At 42.2% G+C, this 15,098-nt stretch overlaps 1 protein-coding gene across 2 annotated transcripts; it reads left to right on the top strand.

The window, feature by feature from the left end:
• The first annotated feature begins 1,495 nt into the window (after window positions 1-1,495).
• Window positions 1,496-14,880, top strand: CCNL1 (cyclin L1). Of its 2 annotated transcripts, XM_061371625.1 has the most exons (11): window positions 1,502-1,841; window positions 2,039-2,113; window positions 2,377-2,486; window positions 8,559-8,679; window positions 9,073-9,137; window positions 10,475-10,574; window positions 10,712-10,816; window positions 11,045-11,186; window positions 12,768-12,879; window positions 13,025-13,123; window positions 14,086-14,880. In XM_061371625.1, the coding sequence occupies exons 1-11, from the start codon at window positions 1,575-1,577 to the stop codon at window positions 14,435-14,437; spliced, it is 1,548 nt and encodes a 515-aa protein (XP_061227609.1). In that variant the 5' UTR covers window positions 1,502-1,574; the 3' UTR covers window positions 14,438-14,880. The 2 variants fall into 2 exon arrangements, with proteins under 2 accessions (XP_061227610.1, XP_061227609.1); XM_061371626.1 differs by lacking the exons at window positions 12,768-12,879; window positions 13,025-13,123 and having other exon boundaries at window positions 1,496-1,841; window positions 14,086-14,204.
• The last annotated feature ends 218 nt before the right edge of the window (window positions 14,881-15,098 follow it).

The following is a 15,098-nucleotide window of genomic DNA, read 5'->3' as shown; positions in this document are numbered from 1 at the left end:
GGTGGTGGCTTCTGCCCTCTTTTCCCGAGCGGCGAGGACACCTCGTCTTTCTCCTTAGAGCGGGGCAGTTACAAGCACTCTAGTGCTGTGTTCTTCCCAGTGTGCCGGCCCGCAGATGGAGCGTTTCCAGGCTCTCGAGACGGACAGCCGGTGCCTGAGTGAGCACAGGCTAGCTGCCCTTGCCAGAACACTCGACAGCTTTACCTCCAAATAAAACTCGGGAGTGTGGCGGCAGGTGGTTGGGCACTATGAGATCCTGGTGCTGTATTTATGCAGCTTGCAGGGCTGTAACTCAATGTTCTGTCAGAATAATCCTTTTCAGGCAGCATGTAAGATCGCAGTGGAAATGCTTACTACAGTGAAGCTGCCCCATCCCACTTGAAGGAGAAGGTTTATGTTCTCAAACACTTACTGGAAATAGACCTTATGTATGGCACAGATGTCATCAGAAATCGGGAGCTACTGTGCAGCCTTACATGACGTAACTCGAATATCCTAGTTTGTAAAAATAATCCATTTCTAGTAAGTAAAACTCAGCATACCAAGTATTGCTCACAGCCCAAGGAGTCCCTGATCCTGTGTGTTGTAGAGTGAGCAGCAAATAAGGGAAAAGCCACCAGAATTGGCTAGCTGTCGCCCTGGACAGTGTTCTGCAGGGCTGGGGACTCCAACATCCTCAGGTGACATGAGACAAACACGGGGTGATGCAGTGGATGAGGAGGGTGCTTGTTCAGTGTGAGTCTTACCCCGGCATTTTAATATCTGTTCACGTACAGTGATTTAACCCGCAGCAGCTCTTCTAACCTTTTTCTATTAAACGAAGGGTAACTTTGCTGGAGTACTTGCTGTCCGGGAACAAACAGCCCACCCTCTGTCAGTATTGCGCCACAGCCACCCTGTTTATTTTCTTACTCAATTTTACAGAATTCCACACCACCACCACCCCCCCTCGGGATATGCTGCAGGTGCCAAAGGCCATACTGCAGCTCCAGGCCATGGGCCAGGTAACCAGTGCCGTCTTTAAAACTCAGCTTCACCAGCCCAATTTCCTGTGCTTCGGCTGCTGTGAAACGTGCAGTTCCTTTACACATGAAACCCTTCCGCAGTGGGAAATGCTGTTTAACACGAATAAACTACGCCAGCCGCCCGCTTCATCCCCACCACTGTCATACCCGGCGCAGCCGCTTCCTCCCCGCGGAGGGCGTACAGGCCCATGCGCGCCTTTACGTCTTCCTCGCTAGCCAAAGGAGATCTGCAGGCGCGGGGCTCTTCCCCACGGCGATGCCCCACCCCCGGCAGAGCCGGGGCAGTGCTCCCTATGTTCCGCTGCCGACGATCGGAGCGATGGGGACCGAGTGGTGCTGGCAGGCTCGGGGGATGGGGGGGGGGGGGAGGGGAAGAAGGAGGAGTAGCCGGGCGCTGGCGTTGGTGTGGGGCGGGGCAGGGCAGGGCCGGGCCGGAGGACTTTTTTTTCCCGTCGTGCCTTGCGCAGGCGCCATTGTGCGCTGCGTCAGAGCGCCGGGCCGCGCTAGTCAGTGTGTGGCCGGCTCCGGGTGCGGACGCGCTCCGCCGTAATGGCCTCAACCGCCGCACACCCGGGCCCCCCTGCCGCTGCTGCAACAGCTGCCGCCCCGCCAGCTCCCACCGCCCCTGGCATCCTTATCGGTGACCGGCTCTACTCGGAGGTGTCGCTCACCATCGATCACTCGCTCATCCCCGAGGAGCGCCTCTCTCCCACTCCGTCGATGCAGGACGGCCTGGACTTGCAGTGTGAGACCGACCTGCGCATCCTGGGGTGCGAGCTCATCCAGGCGGCCGGCATCCTTCTCCGCCTGCCGCAGGTAGGTGTGCGGCCGGTGGCTCTGCCGGTGCGGGAGGGGAGCAAGGGCCGGCGCCGCCATTCTGGCGCGGCGGGAAGGGCGTGTGTGGCGGTTGCGCGGGGGGGTGGCGGCGCCAGCTGGTGCCTGACACAAAATGGCGGCGGCGGTTGGGCCCGGTGACTTCTGCTCCTTCTTACTTCTGCGATTTGCTTTCATAGGTGGCGATGGCGACGGGGCAGGTGCTGTTTCATCGGTTCTTCTATTCCAAGTCCTTCGTCAAGCACAGCTTCGAGGTGAGCGCGGCACAGACTAGCGGGGCAGCGGGGAGGGTGGGAGAAGGGAAAAAGGAGGGGAGGAAGAGAGGAGGAGGAAAGCCCTGTGTCCTGTGCTGAGCGAGTAGAGGATTTGCCCAGCCACACGCCAAACAGGCTGCTCTCCTCGAGCCTTCAGGACACGGTTTTGTTGGTTTTTGTTGGGTTGGGTTTTTTTTAAGTTGTGTAATTCTGCTCTCACTGTGATTAAACATAATATTCTTACGGAAACGTTTTCTTTTCAGATTGTTGCCATGGCCTGCATCAATCTTGCATCCAAGATAGAAGAGGCACCTCGTCGTATAAGGGACGTGATCAATGTGTTCCATCATTTACGTCAGTTAAGAGCAAAAAGGTAAGATTAGCTTCGTTATGAATATAGGCATCTGTTGTCACTAATGTATGCTGCAATTTTCAATTCACAGTGTCTTTCCAGGCTAAGTTCAACGACCTAAAACTTGAGAAGGGAGTGCTCATTGGCTTCTGTGTAGGCAGTACAGTTCAGTGCTGATGTTTTCTACTGTTAGTGTTGTTTAGTAGGTAGATCCGCTTTCATTACTTACATAGCTACAAGGCATGGGCATCGGTTCTAGGTCCATGGTTGTAGTTTTAGGTCCATTGCTAACTGTTTTTTGATGTCTTGTAGTCTTGGGAAGGTAGTCTTAGGTATGAGTAACCAGTTATTGGGTTGCTGTGTGTTTTCCAGACTTTTAACTGTGTTCAGTGGTCTTAATATTTTTCTCTTGTTAGTATGTAGTCATCCAGATGTTGTCATGGTGCCAATAATGTATCAGTTCATGAAAGTGGAAAGCTTAGTTTTTCCCACTAATGATAGCATTACTTATTAGAAAATGAATTTTTGGAAAGTATTAGGAAAGAAAAAAAAAGGTATGGTTTGGCCTACAGTTTTTGCAGCTTTAATGGCACCACTTCAACAGCTAGTGTGTGAGTCTCGAAAGCTGAAGGCATCTTTAGTTGCAAAAAGTGAGATTGTGGATTTTTTTTAATGGTACTGAATGCTTGTGTCAGTGGAGTGTAAGCTTACTTGATCTGTGTGCAGATCTGGGTAATTGATGAATTGTTAGAGCTAGTCTCAGTTGTGAGTGCCTAGTACTGCTTTTTTGTGTGTAAAGTGATACATGTTTTCATGTGTGAAGCAAGTTAACGTGACATATTGGCAGGAACAAGGAATGGTTAAGGCAAGGAGTTTCCTAAGTTGCTGTTGAACCTGTCATGCAGCAGTATTAGAGTCTATGATTGGAAGCATCAGCTGTGATGAAGTAGCTTTCCTTTTCATGGCTGGTTGTTTAAAGTTTAAGGTACTCCATGGTTACACAGAGGATTTTTGTCTTCAGCTGTATTCTTAAATTCACATTTATTTTGCTGCTCTGAATCACCAGGTTACAGCAGGAATGTAAACTGTAGTGTTGTGTAACCATTTCTGAGGAGCAGAGTAGAAATCTGTTAGGGAAGCCAGCTTTTTCTTGGTGTCTTTATCCTGCTTATGCTTCTGTTGAATCTAAAACTTTTGCCTTGTGCTTGTTTTCCTAGTTAGTTTTAGATGAAAACAAGAATGATTGGGTGTTACACTTTGGCATTTAGCTTTGTTCTCTCTCTTTTTATTTAAAGTTGTTATCCTTGATAGCCCTGTGAGAATTGTGTGAAGTTATGCTGAATGTGAATTTGGTGGTATTGTTACTGCAGTTAGAGTCTGGTTATTATTGAATTACTGAAGGTGGTTCAGTGGTTTGTAACGTTTTGGCCTTGATCCAGGCAGTTAAGGTTAATTAATCATATGCAGTGCTTTCCTTTGCAGTGAGAATACCAATTAGTTGTTTCTTGGTGGTGTGTGAAGGATCAGTGGAACTGAACTTAACCTGTGAACTTGAATCTTTCCAGCTAGCCTGTTCCAAATCAGAATGTCACTTGTGCATGTTACATGGTGTCTAAAATGCATCATGTCAAGAGAAATCGTGCACTTCTACCCATTATTTTCTGGAGAAATGGGTATTGCTCTGAGATTCTGAGCGAATCTGCATGAAATTGATCTTAAAAATGTTAAAGTCTGACATTCAGACTTGCTTTTTCTTTTAAACAGGATGTAAACATTTTTCTGTACTTTTTACAAGATTGCAGTTATATAATTTGTACACGTTATTAACTTCAACTCTTTTTTCCCTTGCAACCGACTATACAGCGACCAGCTACATTTACCAAAGCCTGGGTGATGTGGAGTGGTACATAAAGATGAAGCTGTCGTCATGGCAACAGTGAGTGAAGTATCGAAAATCCCCAAGGAGAAGCCAGTGCTCTGAGAATAGGTCACTGGAATCGGGGGACTAACAGGTTGGCCGCTGGTGAACCATTTGGAAGAACTCCTGTATCTTGTTATAAGCTTTTTTCTTTGCTGTCCAGGTTTTTAGAATATTAGTTTAATTTTTTATTTTTTTTTATTTGAAGCTAACACTTAGGCTATAGCTAGTTTCTCACACACAACCCAGAACTGAAACTATCAGTTAGGCTGTTGTACTTTTCTTTTCACTTGTAGTCTAGCTTCTCTGTTAACTGAAGCTCTTAACCTGCATATGAAGTTTGAGTAGTCTGAATAGGCTTGTTTTTTCTCTTACACAGTTTTGGTTTCTCAGTTCTACTTTCTGGCTCTGTATAACTGCAGTTTGAATTCATGCCTTCACATGGATATGGAAGACTTGAGTTTGTAAATCCATTTTTATATAAATTACAATGTAAGCAGTCACTTACATGTACGTGTTTTCAGAACCGGGAATGGCATTGGAATTGTCTTTCTGTAAGACCTGTAGTGAACTGAGTTACTGCTAGGTGGTATTTCTAATGCTGAAAAGAACCTTAAAAAGTGTTTTGGACAAGCATATTTCCTTTTGGATCTTTCACGAGCATATGTCATATAGTATTGCATGTAAAAATATTTTTGTGCATGGAGAAAAGCTCGTATTATGAAAATCCTGCTTTTTAAACAATTGTGTCCTGAAACATCTGTGTTCTGAACGAAGTGCAACTGTTGTTTAACATGTAGAATGTAGTTTGAAGTTGATTTCATTTAACTTAAATATGCCTTAAAGCTGTAGAAAGTCCCTGTGAGACTGGAACCAAATATGACTTCTGTCATTGTGTAATCTCACAAATGTTGGTTTGAGATGCTCAGTCAGCTGTTCTTCTGTTGCAGCAAACAGATTCATGCAGTTGGGTTGAAAGTAGCCTGTGTTAATCATACACACTACTTGATGGTCTTCATATTGTTCTATAAATCTGCAGTGCTTGTATTTACAATGTTGGAGATAAATATAGAACTTGGTTTCTTCTGTGTTGCTGGCATAAGAGAGGATCTGGTCTTTGAAATGAGATGCTGCTGTTACACTGTACTTGTCAGAAGTACTCTGTGTTATGAACAAAACTACATGCAAGGCACATTTCCTCTAAAGCATTAGGCATTCCAAAGACATTAAATCTCAGTATTACATCAAATGAAGCTGTAGCATCAGAACTTAGGTCTCCTTTGTCAGGTATATGTAACTGGGTAATCTTTTGAGTTGTTACACAGTCTAAATCCCAGTGAAGTTTGCGACTTCAAATGTTAGACTGGCTGGCTCTGTGAGCTCTATGTTCGAAAGTCTTGCCTGGAGTTTTAGTGCTGATCTGTAAGAACAGATTCAAAGCAAGAATATATAATACTACTTGGCTACAAAGGGCTTGAAGCTTGTATCTTGTATATAAGCTTAAAAATTATTTTTCTCTGCTTTGCTACTTAGACCTAACATGATTGCTACTTGGACTGAGAACAAAGTGCAGCAAATGCAGTAGCAAAGTTCCTCTTCTCAATAGAAAGTTAAGTTTTCCAACAGGAAATCTCTGAAACTTCCAACTTATAAATGATTACGTGTACCAACACTTTGGGAGTTTATGGCAAAAGTACTCAGTTGGTTAATCTTTATACAGTGGGGAGCTTGATTTTGCTGGTAATAAGGAGCAAAATAAAGTCTTCTGCAGATTTTTATTTTTGTATAAATTGATAAAAAGCTGCATTTGTTTGAAATACTGTCTGTATAAAGTAGTGATTTTCATGGCTTCCTTACATCTGTAGATACATAGAACTTGTGTGTCGTAAGTGACCAGCTAACATGGGACAACAGAGTAAAGCACACTTCTGTGATAATTCTTACTGCTTTGCTGTTGAACATGTCTAACCAAAGTTATGAACTGTGCAGTAAGGCTCAGTCTTTCCTGTTGCTCTTCAAGCTACCTCACTGTGTTTTCATAATACTGACTTTCTTACATAGATTTCAGAGAATGCAAAGACACATGGAAGATATACTCTGGCAGGTTATTGGATGGTCTTGTGCAGTCGTTGTCCCAGTGGTGTTGGTTTTTGGGTTTTGGTTTGTTGGTTTGGCTTTTTTTCAAGACTGGAAGCCATAGCTGCCCTGTTTCATCCAGGATTTGTTGCCTCTGGTGAAGTGTTAATGTTAGCAAGATAAGCTGAGCCTGGATACATAAACTTGCTCTGGATGATCCTTTGCAGATCCTGTTAATGCCAGTGATCTCTTGGTAAAATTGTGTAAAGCAACATTGTAAGAAATGTTACTATAAAACTCAGTTGAAATCAATTCGAAGTGATTCAGAAGAACTTCAGCTTAGTTTCCCACTCCAGAGCTTTGTGTTCAGGCAGCACTTGCAGTGCTGGAGTGATCAGGTAAAATTAAAACTTGGTTGAGAGGCTACCATAAAGAAGCTTTAAAGATTACTCTTTACAGAAACAAAAAACCCTGTATTCTGAGTGGGTTATATTTAGAGTAGCTGAAATCACTGACTTTGCAAACTTGGCCTGATGAGCGAGAGTAACACTTAACCAAAGAAGTTACTTTCATGTAATTTAGAAAAATACTTCGGTTGGTTTTGGTTTTTGGTTTTTTTTTAGGAGACAGGAGCAGTGAGGCTTGTAGTTGAATGGTAGGTTCTTCCTGGCACCAAGAAAATGCGGTAGTTCACATCAGACCCCTTGGGAAGAGAGAGGGAGCTCACATTTCAGGTGCATGGCTATACAACATGATGCTTTTGTTAGTGGAGTGACTAGCTTATTATCCTTTGGCCAGTGGTAATGAGCATCCTTCCAGGTGACTGCAGGAGCCAGCATGAATTGTGGATTATTGAAGTTGGGAAGCCATCCAGCTAGGCTTGTAACAAAATGGACCCTTTCTTCCTGGGGTGTAAACCTAGTGGGCTTTTTTATACTGTGTGTGACCTAGCACAGGAGAGAAGTGTGATCCAGTTGTGGAACTTATATTGATTCAAAAAAAGACAAGTTAGTGAAACATTGTGTCTGATAAAACAGACAAAATACACTTTGCTTTTTTTTTTTTAAATCCATTTTGAATTTTTTTTCCTTCTTCTTTAGAAGGTAATGTGAAATAAATTTGTCACCAGTGCTTGGGGTGTGCTAGGTTTATCATGTAAACAAACTGTGGTTTATTAGTGTGTAACTAGTCACAAAAGCATTCTTCTGCATTGGAAAATGTGTGGAATGTGAGGTATATTACAAATAGAGGGAAAAGCCAGTTTGACTCTAGGAGGAAGTTGATTAAAATGCACAATGTGGAATGTTGAAAGGTCAAGTCGAAGCATGGACAAAGAAAAGAATACAGCATGGAGTGTGACACTCGTGTGTAAAGCATACAATGGTTAAAATAAAAAGACTTTGGAGAGTTCAGGTGTTGCGTCTGGAAGGAACTGGGACTTAATAGTGCTACACTTCGAAATCTTTGTGAAATGAGCTCTTGGTTTGCAAAAGCAAGTAGCACAAGTGACATAACTACTGGTTAGGGGTGCAGCATTCAGAGCCACAGGCAGAACTGCCACCATTTCAGAGGTTAAATTCCTTTCTTTACTAGGCTTTTTGTAGATCACAGAAGCAGGGCTGTCTTCTCAGGAGATAGGAATAACCTGATCTTCCAGTGTATAGGGAACTGCAGTTTGTAAGGCACAAGCTTGCTACTTTTAATGTCAGAAAAACAACCCAACTTGTTCCAACTTTTGCTTTGAAGTGCTACCTAGCAAAGGTAGTTGTATCACACTCCTTTTTCACCTCTGTCATGAAGTGCAAAGACTCTTCGAGATCTTCACTGTAAAGTTGACTTTGTTTGAACAGCTGGACCAGAATAGTTGGCATACAGAATAGCCAAAGATATGTTTTTTTTATTCTTTTATTTTGGCCATCTAATCTGTAGGTACTCAAAAGCAGGATCTAAACTTGGACAGCACAAGATTAATGCTTAAACTTGCTTGCAGGAGTTGAAAACAGGTTTCTGTTGCCATTAGTTGGTTGGAAGGGAAAACAGAGATGACACTGGTTTTGGATATGCAAAACAGTTTTGATTTTATTTCTTGCAAACTATAGGACTCCAAGCCCCCTGATACTTGATCAGAACTACATAAACACCAAAAATCAAGTAATCAAAGCAGAAAGAAGGGTACTGAAGGAGTTGGGATTTTGTGTTCATGTCAAGCATCCACATAAGGTGAGTTCTCAAAAATAATTTTAAATATTTTTCTACTTTGATGGTCTCATTGTGAGGTGTGGAGCAAGAAATGCAGGTGTAAAAAATGGACCTGATTTCTTCTATTTCTTAGTAGTTATGTTGAATGCTTTTGCCAGAGTGCTTGGGCAAATAGTCATTGCCTTTGGTAGAATTTGTTTCCTTGGGAAATGTTGAAGGTGGCTGGTTTTGAAAATCATAAAAAAGTAATAAGATTAAGAATTGCGTGAACACTGATTGGCTGACATATGAAATTACAGTGTGTACTTGGAAAAGGAGGAGACAGTTGTTTTGGAGTACTGTTTGATTATACGGTTGCTTTATATACTAACACTGACTTTTGGGTTGTTTTTTTTTTTCCCCCTTATTCCTCAGATCATTGTTATGTATTTACAAGTCTTAGAATGTGAGCGTAACCAAACCCTGGTACAGACAGCCTGGTAAGTTACTTTCCATTCTTTTCCCAGCCAGGAAAATAGTAGCAGAAAAAAACAAGCCTGATGATCCATATACAAAGCAATGATATGTAAGTTATTACACAAATCTATGCTTTTAAAATATTTTAGTGCTTGTTTCTGCTTACTATTTTCATGGCTTGATTCCAACATCGTAATGGAGAACTCAATTTAACTTTGTTCTTTTTTCTACTCTTTAATTAAAGGGTAGTCCATGATGGTAAGTCATAGAGCTCTGTCCTCTGCACCTCAGCCCATGACCTGGGGATGGCCTGTTTGGCTGCCCTTCTCTCCAGCCAACCCAGTGCAAGCTCTCATCCGAGATTCACTGAAGTGGTCCATATCCATCGGGCAGCATCTTCTAGTTCTGTCTGGGTGTCAAAAGGATTTGTATATTTGTTTCTAGAAATAACTGTTAAAAATGTTTCTAAATGTATTTATTGCCTAGCTACTGTCTGCTGTAGTGTATTTAAAGGACACATGGGGTAGAATTCTGCCAGCATTTGTTTAGTTGATTTAGCATTTGGCTAAACTTGAGTTAAAAAAGAAAATTGCAGTGCATGCAGCATGTTCACTTAGAAGCCATACTGGGCATGGTTTTCTGTAGAGTCACTACTTACTGACTGCTGTTCCTTTCTTTCCTGTAGCACAGTAATTTAGAAACCAATGGAGGTCCTTCCTGTTCAAATGTCTCTCTTGGCATGTATTGCTTGGTAGTGCCACCATGGTGAAAGAACAGTAGCTTAGTGAAGCGGGAAACCCATTACTAACTTGCAGGCTTTTTTTCCAACACTCAGGAAGCAAATTGGATGCTTTTCTCTGGATGAAGTTAATGTGACTTGAGGCACATGTAGGATTGAAATGCAATATTTTATGAAATTTATAGGTTGCATCTAGCCTTTGGAAAATGGTAGGTTAAAAATATACCATGCTTTTGTGCTTGCATTTGAATTCTAAACATACTGATTTTTAAATACAAGAACATTGGTGTTCAAAGCAAACGGCTGGACAGATGAAAAGTACTGTATTGGATTGTTAATTCGGTGGACACTTCACAGTGTAACCTACCTAGGAAGTAGCCATGACATACCATTACTTGCATTGGGGTTTCAAAACAGTGGTAGTTTTGCACAGTTTGTTACAGAAGTAACAAATGTAAACATCAAATACAATAATTCAAAAGAAACCAAGTGTTAAAAATAACAGAAAAAATAATAAAGTCAATTGAGTCTCCAGTATTGATATCTTTGTTATCCTGTAAATGAAAAGATACAAACTGGAGATCCAACCTTTCATAATTGTTTTGTTTTGTTTTGTTGTAGGAATTACATGAATGACAGCCTTCGAACAAATGTGTTTGTTCGCTTTCAGCCAGAGACTATAGCATGTGCTTGTATTTATCTTGCTGCTAGAGCTCTGCAGGTGAGTCTTCACCTGTCTTTAGTTAGCATTGCCTTTGATTGCAAGTAACCTCGTTTCAAGAAAATTCATGAAAATACTGAAAACAAAAGCCTGGTCTGTAATCTCTATTGTTAAGTTTTTGGTTGTGTTACTTTCAGATTCCACTACCTACCCGTCCTCACTGGTTCTTGCTCTTTGGCACCACGGAAGAGGAGATTCAGGAGATATGCTTAACGACTCTTAAGCTCTATACCAGAAAGAAGGTAACTTCAAGATGTTTGGTTTTCCTATTGAATAATAGTGCAGCTTGGACTGTCTCATGGCTGTCAAAGCATGTTGGAAAGGCTGCTCCTGTAAGGGGAGTATTAGAACAAATTATGGTAGTCACATTACTGGACATATGATTAAAAGATAATTGAGTATTTTTCACAAATGAGATGGAAATATGAATTGCATTAGTTCAGCTTCTTACCACATTGTTACTTCAACAGCCCAATTACGAGTTTCTGGATAAGGAAGTAGAAAAGAGAAAAATGGCACTACAGGAAGCTAAACTAAAGGCAAAAGGTTTAAATCCAGATGGAACTCCAGCACTCTCAACACTGGGTGGCTTTTCTCCTGCATCAAAACCATGTAAGTATATTTTTTTAACAGAAACTTGCTTAATACTATTTGGTAGGTCTTCTAAATATGCATCAGAGGGTGTTGGGGGAGAGGGGGAGGAAGGCTTGCTTCTTGAGCTGTCATACAATTCAGGTGTCATCACAGAACAAATTATAAAACTGTTTCAGTACCTTGAAACAGCAGAAAGGAGGGGAAAGGGATGTTAATACTCCATTCTTCCATGGATGGGAGAGGGATATATTAATAAGCACTTTAAGATAATTATGAAAATGACCAGACCCAGGAGTATATTGTACATTACTGTGTTGTGAAGAGACCTTCTGGATTTGTGATGAGGGATGTCACAATATGGTTCCTTTTGCAGCATTTGTCTCTGAAAATTGCTTTCTCTGCCTTTCTTAATGTACTTGTCAAGTGTTTTAAGTGCAGTGAAGGAAGACAGCTTGTGGTCAGGAAATGGAGAAGGGAAAGTCATGGTGCCATCTTGGCATTAGCAGGAACATGTTGGTGCAAGTGTGTATCTTGAACCAGCCAATAAATCTGAGCTCTCTTGATAAAGAGCAGTTAGTTTTGTCTTGGTGCTTTTACCTCTTAAAACCCTATTGCTCTGTAAATCACCTATGAAATGTGAAGGCTGCTGTGAGCACTGGTCCAGTGATGCTGTGTAAAGTAGAAGGCACAGGCTCTTGTTTGTTTACATGGCCTTTTCAGGAGTTTATTCTGAATGTATTCTGAGAAAGTAGTACTTGTAGCAGTTAGTTCTCCTTAAGAAGAGTACACCTGAGTTTCCAGAGATCTTTAAGATGGGAAGTACAGACTTCTCACTAGACAGTGAGAGCTTCTTATTTCTTTCAAATGGGGGCCTAGGTTAGAAAACATAGAATGAAAGCAGGACCTGTGGTGGGATTGTAGAAGGCTTCTTGATAGCTGACAAAGTGAGGGAAAGCTGGCAGAATTCTGCCTTTCTGTAGTTTTGTTTTAAACCTCTGATTCCTGCTGAGTGAGGAAGCCGTGGTTTAAGTCCTGATGCTGTACCTCTGTCTTGCTGTCATAAAGTATCAGTCTTGCATAGTAGCTCTTCCATTACAAGATCAGTCCATCTCCAGGCTTCATCAGCTGTCTGTAGAGACAGATTTACTTCTAAACCAAATAAGCTTTCTATTTATTATATTTGTTTGACTACTATAAAAATGAAATCTGTAGTTCTACTGTTCGGTCTAAATTCTTCTATAGTATTGGGAATTAAGTGTCAAAGGTAACAATTTCTGTATCTGTGGGCTGTAAGGACAGCTCTTCTTTTGTACTACTCAGGCCCTGGTGAGTGAAATGTCAGATGAGCCTGACTGCTTGGTTTGAAGATCACAGTGTTCTTCCTCTGGCAGTTGGCTTTAAATGATGGTTCTCCCTGCAAGTGCTGCATTCCAGTGCTCTCTTCTATGAGTGTGCTACAAATGGAAAAATGAAGTGAAATAGTAGCTGCTGCGTTCATATTTACGTTTTGTGCAAATATTGGTAAAGGTGTATAAAGGATACAATTTGTTTATGACAAAATCTGAAAAAAGTACCTAATCTTGAACTTAAATTTCTTAGCTTCCCCGAGAGAAGAAAAAGCTCAAGACAAGAGTCCAGTATCTCTGAATACCAAAACCCTTAAAAAAGATCCAGAAGAGAGGCAGCAAGCTTCAAAGAGCCCTTACAATGGGTAGGTAGAAATCTCTTCCTGATTAAAAGAATATTTTCGTAAAAACTGTTTCTTCAAGTGAAGGACAGTGAACTACTTCTGAGCTATTTAATGGAAGCAGTGAGTACCTCAGCAGTGTAACCCTATTTAACTTCCTCCCTCCAAGCTTGAGAAAAGAAAGCAAGAGAAGTAGAAGCAGCAGAAGCGCGAGTCGATCTCGGTCAAGAACAAAGTCACGGTCTCGATCTCACACTCCTAGGCGGCAGTGAGTAGTCCATTTTTGTTTGGTTAGTGGGGGTTGCAGGGAAGGGGTAGGTGGTTTGGGAGTTGGTGTCCTTTTTTTGTCATGTTTAGTTCTCTGGGACATTTCAGCAGGGCTCTTCACTTCCAAGAGGTAGGGCCACTCCAGGTAGCTTGTAGATGCCTGGCACAAGTTTCTGAGTGCTGGCCAGCAAAAGTTGGGAGACTTGGGTTGGGCTTTTTGGACTCTTGATTCTTAACATGGAACAGTTCTGTTGGTAGCTGTGCTGTTAATAGTTCAAGCTGTAGAAGCTTTGCTGTAAAATGGAAGCTTCAGCCTGTGCTAACTTCACATGAGTCTGTGGTGGAGTGAGAGTAAGGTAGTTTCACCCTGTTTTATGATCTTCACAAGGAATTTGTTATAAATTAAAACAAGTTTCTTGGAACTTGGTCCACCTTGGAGTAGTGAGAAGTGCCATAGGAGTCAGTTTCACTTGTCACAGCTTTCTTCCAAATGAACCAGAGAACGTGATTTCTTCAGTGCTGCAAGATGTGCTGTCTGGGCTCTTCAGTGCACTGCCTGTTTTCTGTGGCTGGGGAAAAGGCAGAACTCTGCAGTGTGATGCAGCAATAGCTACTGGCTTTATACAGGTCCTTTTAAAGAATCCTGAGGCTGACTTCCGAATTGGAAGCTGCCAGCTTGGATCTTGAGCTGTTCCCCCTAAGTATTGCTGACTGTCAGATCACTGAAGGAGAAAGGCAATAACCAGTTTCCAGTCTGGCACTGGACAAGGAGGAGCGATTGCGAAAGGTGACACATTCTGGGTTTGGTTTAGGGCTCTTTGTTTTCAAAGGAACTTGATTCAAAGGTGTGTTCTGAGCTGGTCACTGTGATTCATCACTTAATGATTATATTTCTCCCTGTGGGAGAAAGTAATTCTCTTCTGTGTGGAAGGCACATTTTAACTTTAAGCGCTTTTCTCTAAGCTACAATAATAGGCGGAGCCTGTCTGGGACATACAGCTCAAGATCGAGAAGCAGGTCCCGCAGTCACAGCGGCAGCCCTCGCCGACACCACAATCATGGCTCACCCCACCTGAAGACCACCAAACATGGCAGGGAGGAGCTGAAGAGTGCAAATAGACACGGTCACAAAAGGAAAAAGTCGCGCTCGCGTTCACAGAGCAAATCCAGGGATCATTCTGACACTGCCAAGAAGCACCGGCATGAGCGGGGACACCACAGAGAGCGGCGTGAGAGATCCCGCTCCTTTGAGAGGTCCCACAAGGGCAAACACCACAGTGGCGGCCGGTCAGGACACAGCAGGCATAGGCGCTGAGGTTAGCCCTGCACCCTCTCCTAGCTAAGCCTGTATATAATAACATAGCAGTGGACTCTTATGTGAGATCAAAGGAACTGATCAGCATTTGATTAATTTAAACCCAGTATCTAATTTTCTAAAACATGTAGAAGGCTCTTTTTTTCTTTTTGAGAAAGAAACTTACCAACTTTTGCACATAAAACCTTAGCAGTATCGAATTGGTGGAAAACAAGGATCAGGTTAAGTTGTATGTGTTGGAGTTGTGTATTGTTTATTGATACGAGAACTGGAGAATAGATCCCTGTAAAAAACACCTTATTTTTATACAAGTCAATTGCAGACACTTATATTTAAGTATAGTTATTTGTTTAAATGATGGTGGATACTTTCTTACACTGGTTTTAGTCTGCATGTGTTAAAAAGATTTTTACAAGAAATAAAATATAAAGCTTTTTTTTGTACTGCCTGTTAGACATCAAATACATTGACACTAAGTTCTCTTAACTGCCATCACTTGGACCATTGCGCATGAATTGGGCATTTGGGGGGTTGATGGGATTCCATTGCAAGCGAAAGACTTCGAAAGCTGTAGGAAGTTGTGTTCTTCCCTGGGGAGGTGTTGGGAAGCTGAGTCCACTTCTGCAACAGTTGGAATAAGAGAGCAGGGATGCCTGGAAAG

Source organism: Neopsephotus bourkii, unplaced genomic scaffold (genome assembly GCF_033783945.1).
Source record: "Neopsephotus bourkii isolate Nb327-2 ecotype Australia unplaced genomic scaffold, CSIRO-AGI_Nbou_v1 NB_1574, whole genome shotgun sequence".
NCBI lineage: Eukaryota > Metazoa > Chordata > Aves > Psittaciformes > Psittacidae > Neopsephotus > Neopsephotus bourkii.
The sequence above is the reverse complement of the archived record's forward strand: the minus strand, read 5'-3'. Positions and strand labels throughout refer to the sequence as shown.

What these genes read in the sequence shown, in the direction of transcription:
- CCNL1 (XM_061371625.1), top strand. Translation starts at nt 1,575, where the DNA reads ATGGCCTCAACCGCCGCACACCCGGGCCCCCCTGCCGCTGCTGCAACA. An exon ending in TCCTTCTCCGCCTGCCGCAG is followed by an intron (nt 1,842 to 2,038) that starts GTAGGTGTGCGG and finishes TTGCTTTCATAG; the next exon opens with GTGGCGATGGCGACGGGGCA. An exon ending in TTGCTGCTAGAGCTCTGCAG is followed by an intron (nt 10,575 to 10,711) that starts GTGAGTCTTCAC and finishes TGTTACTTTCAG; the next exon opens with ATTCCACTACCTACCCGTCC.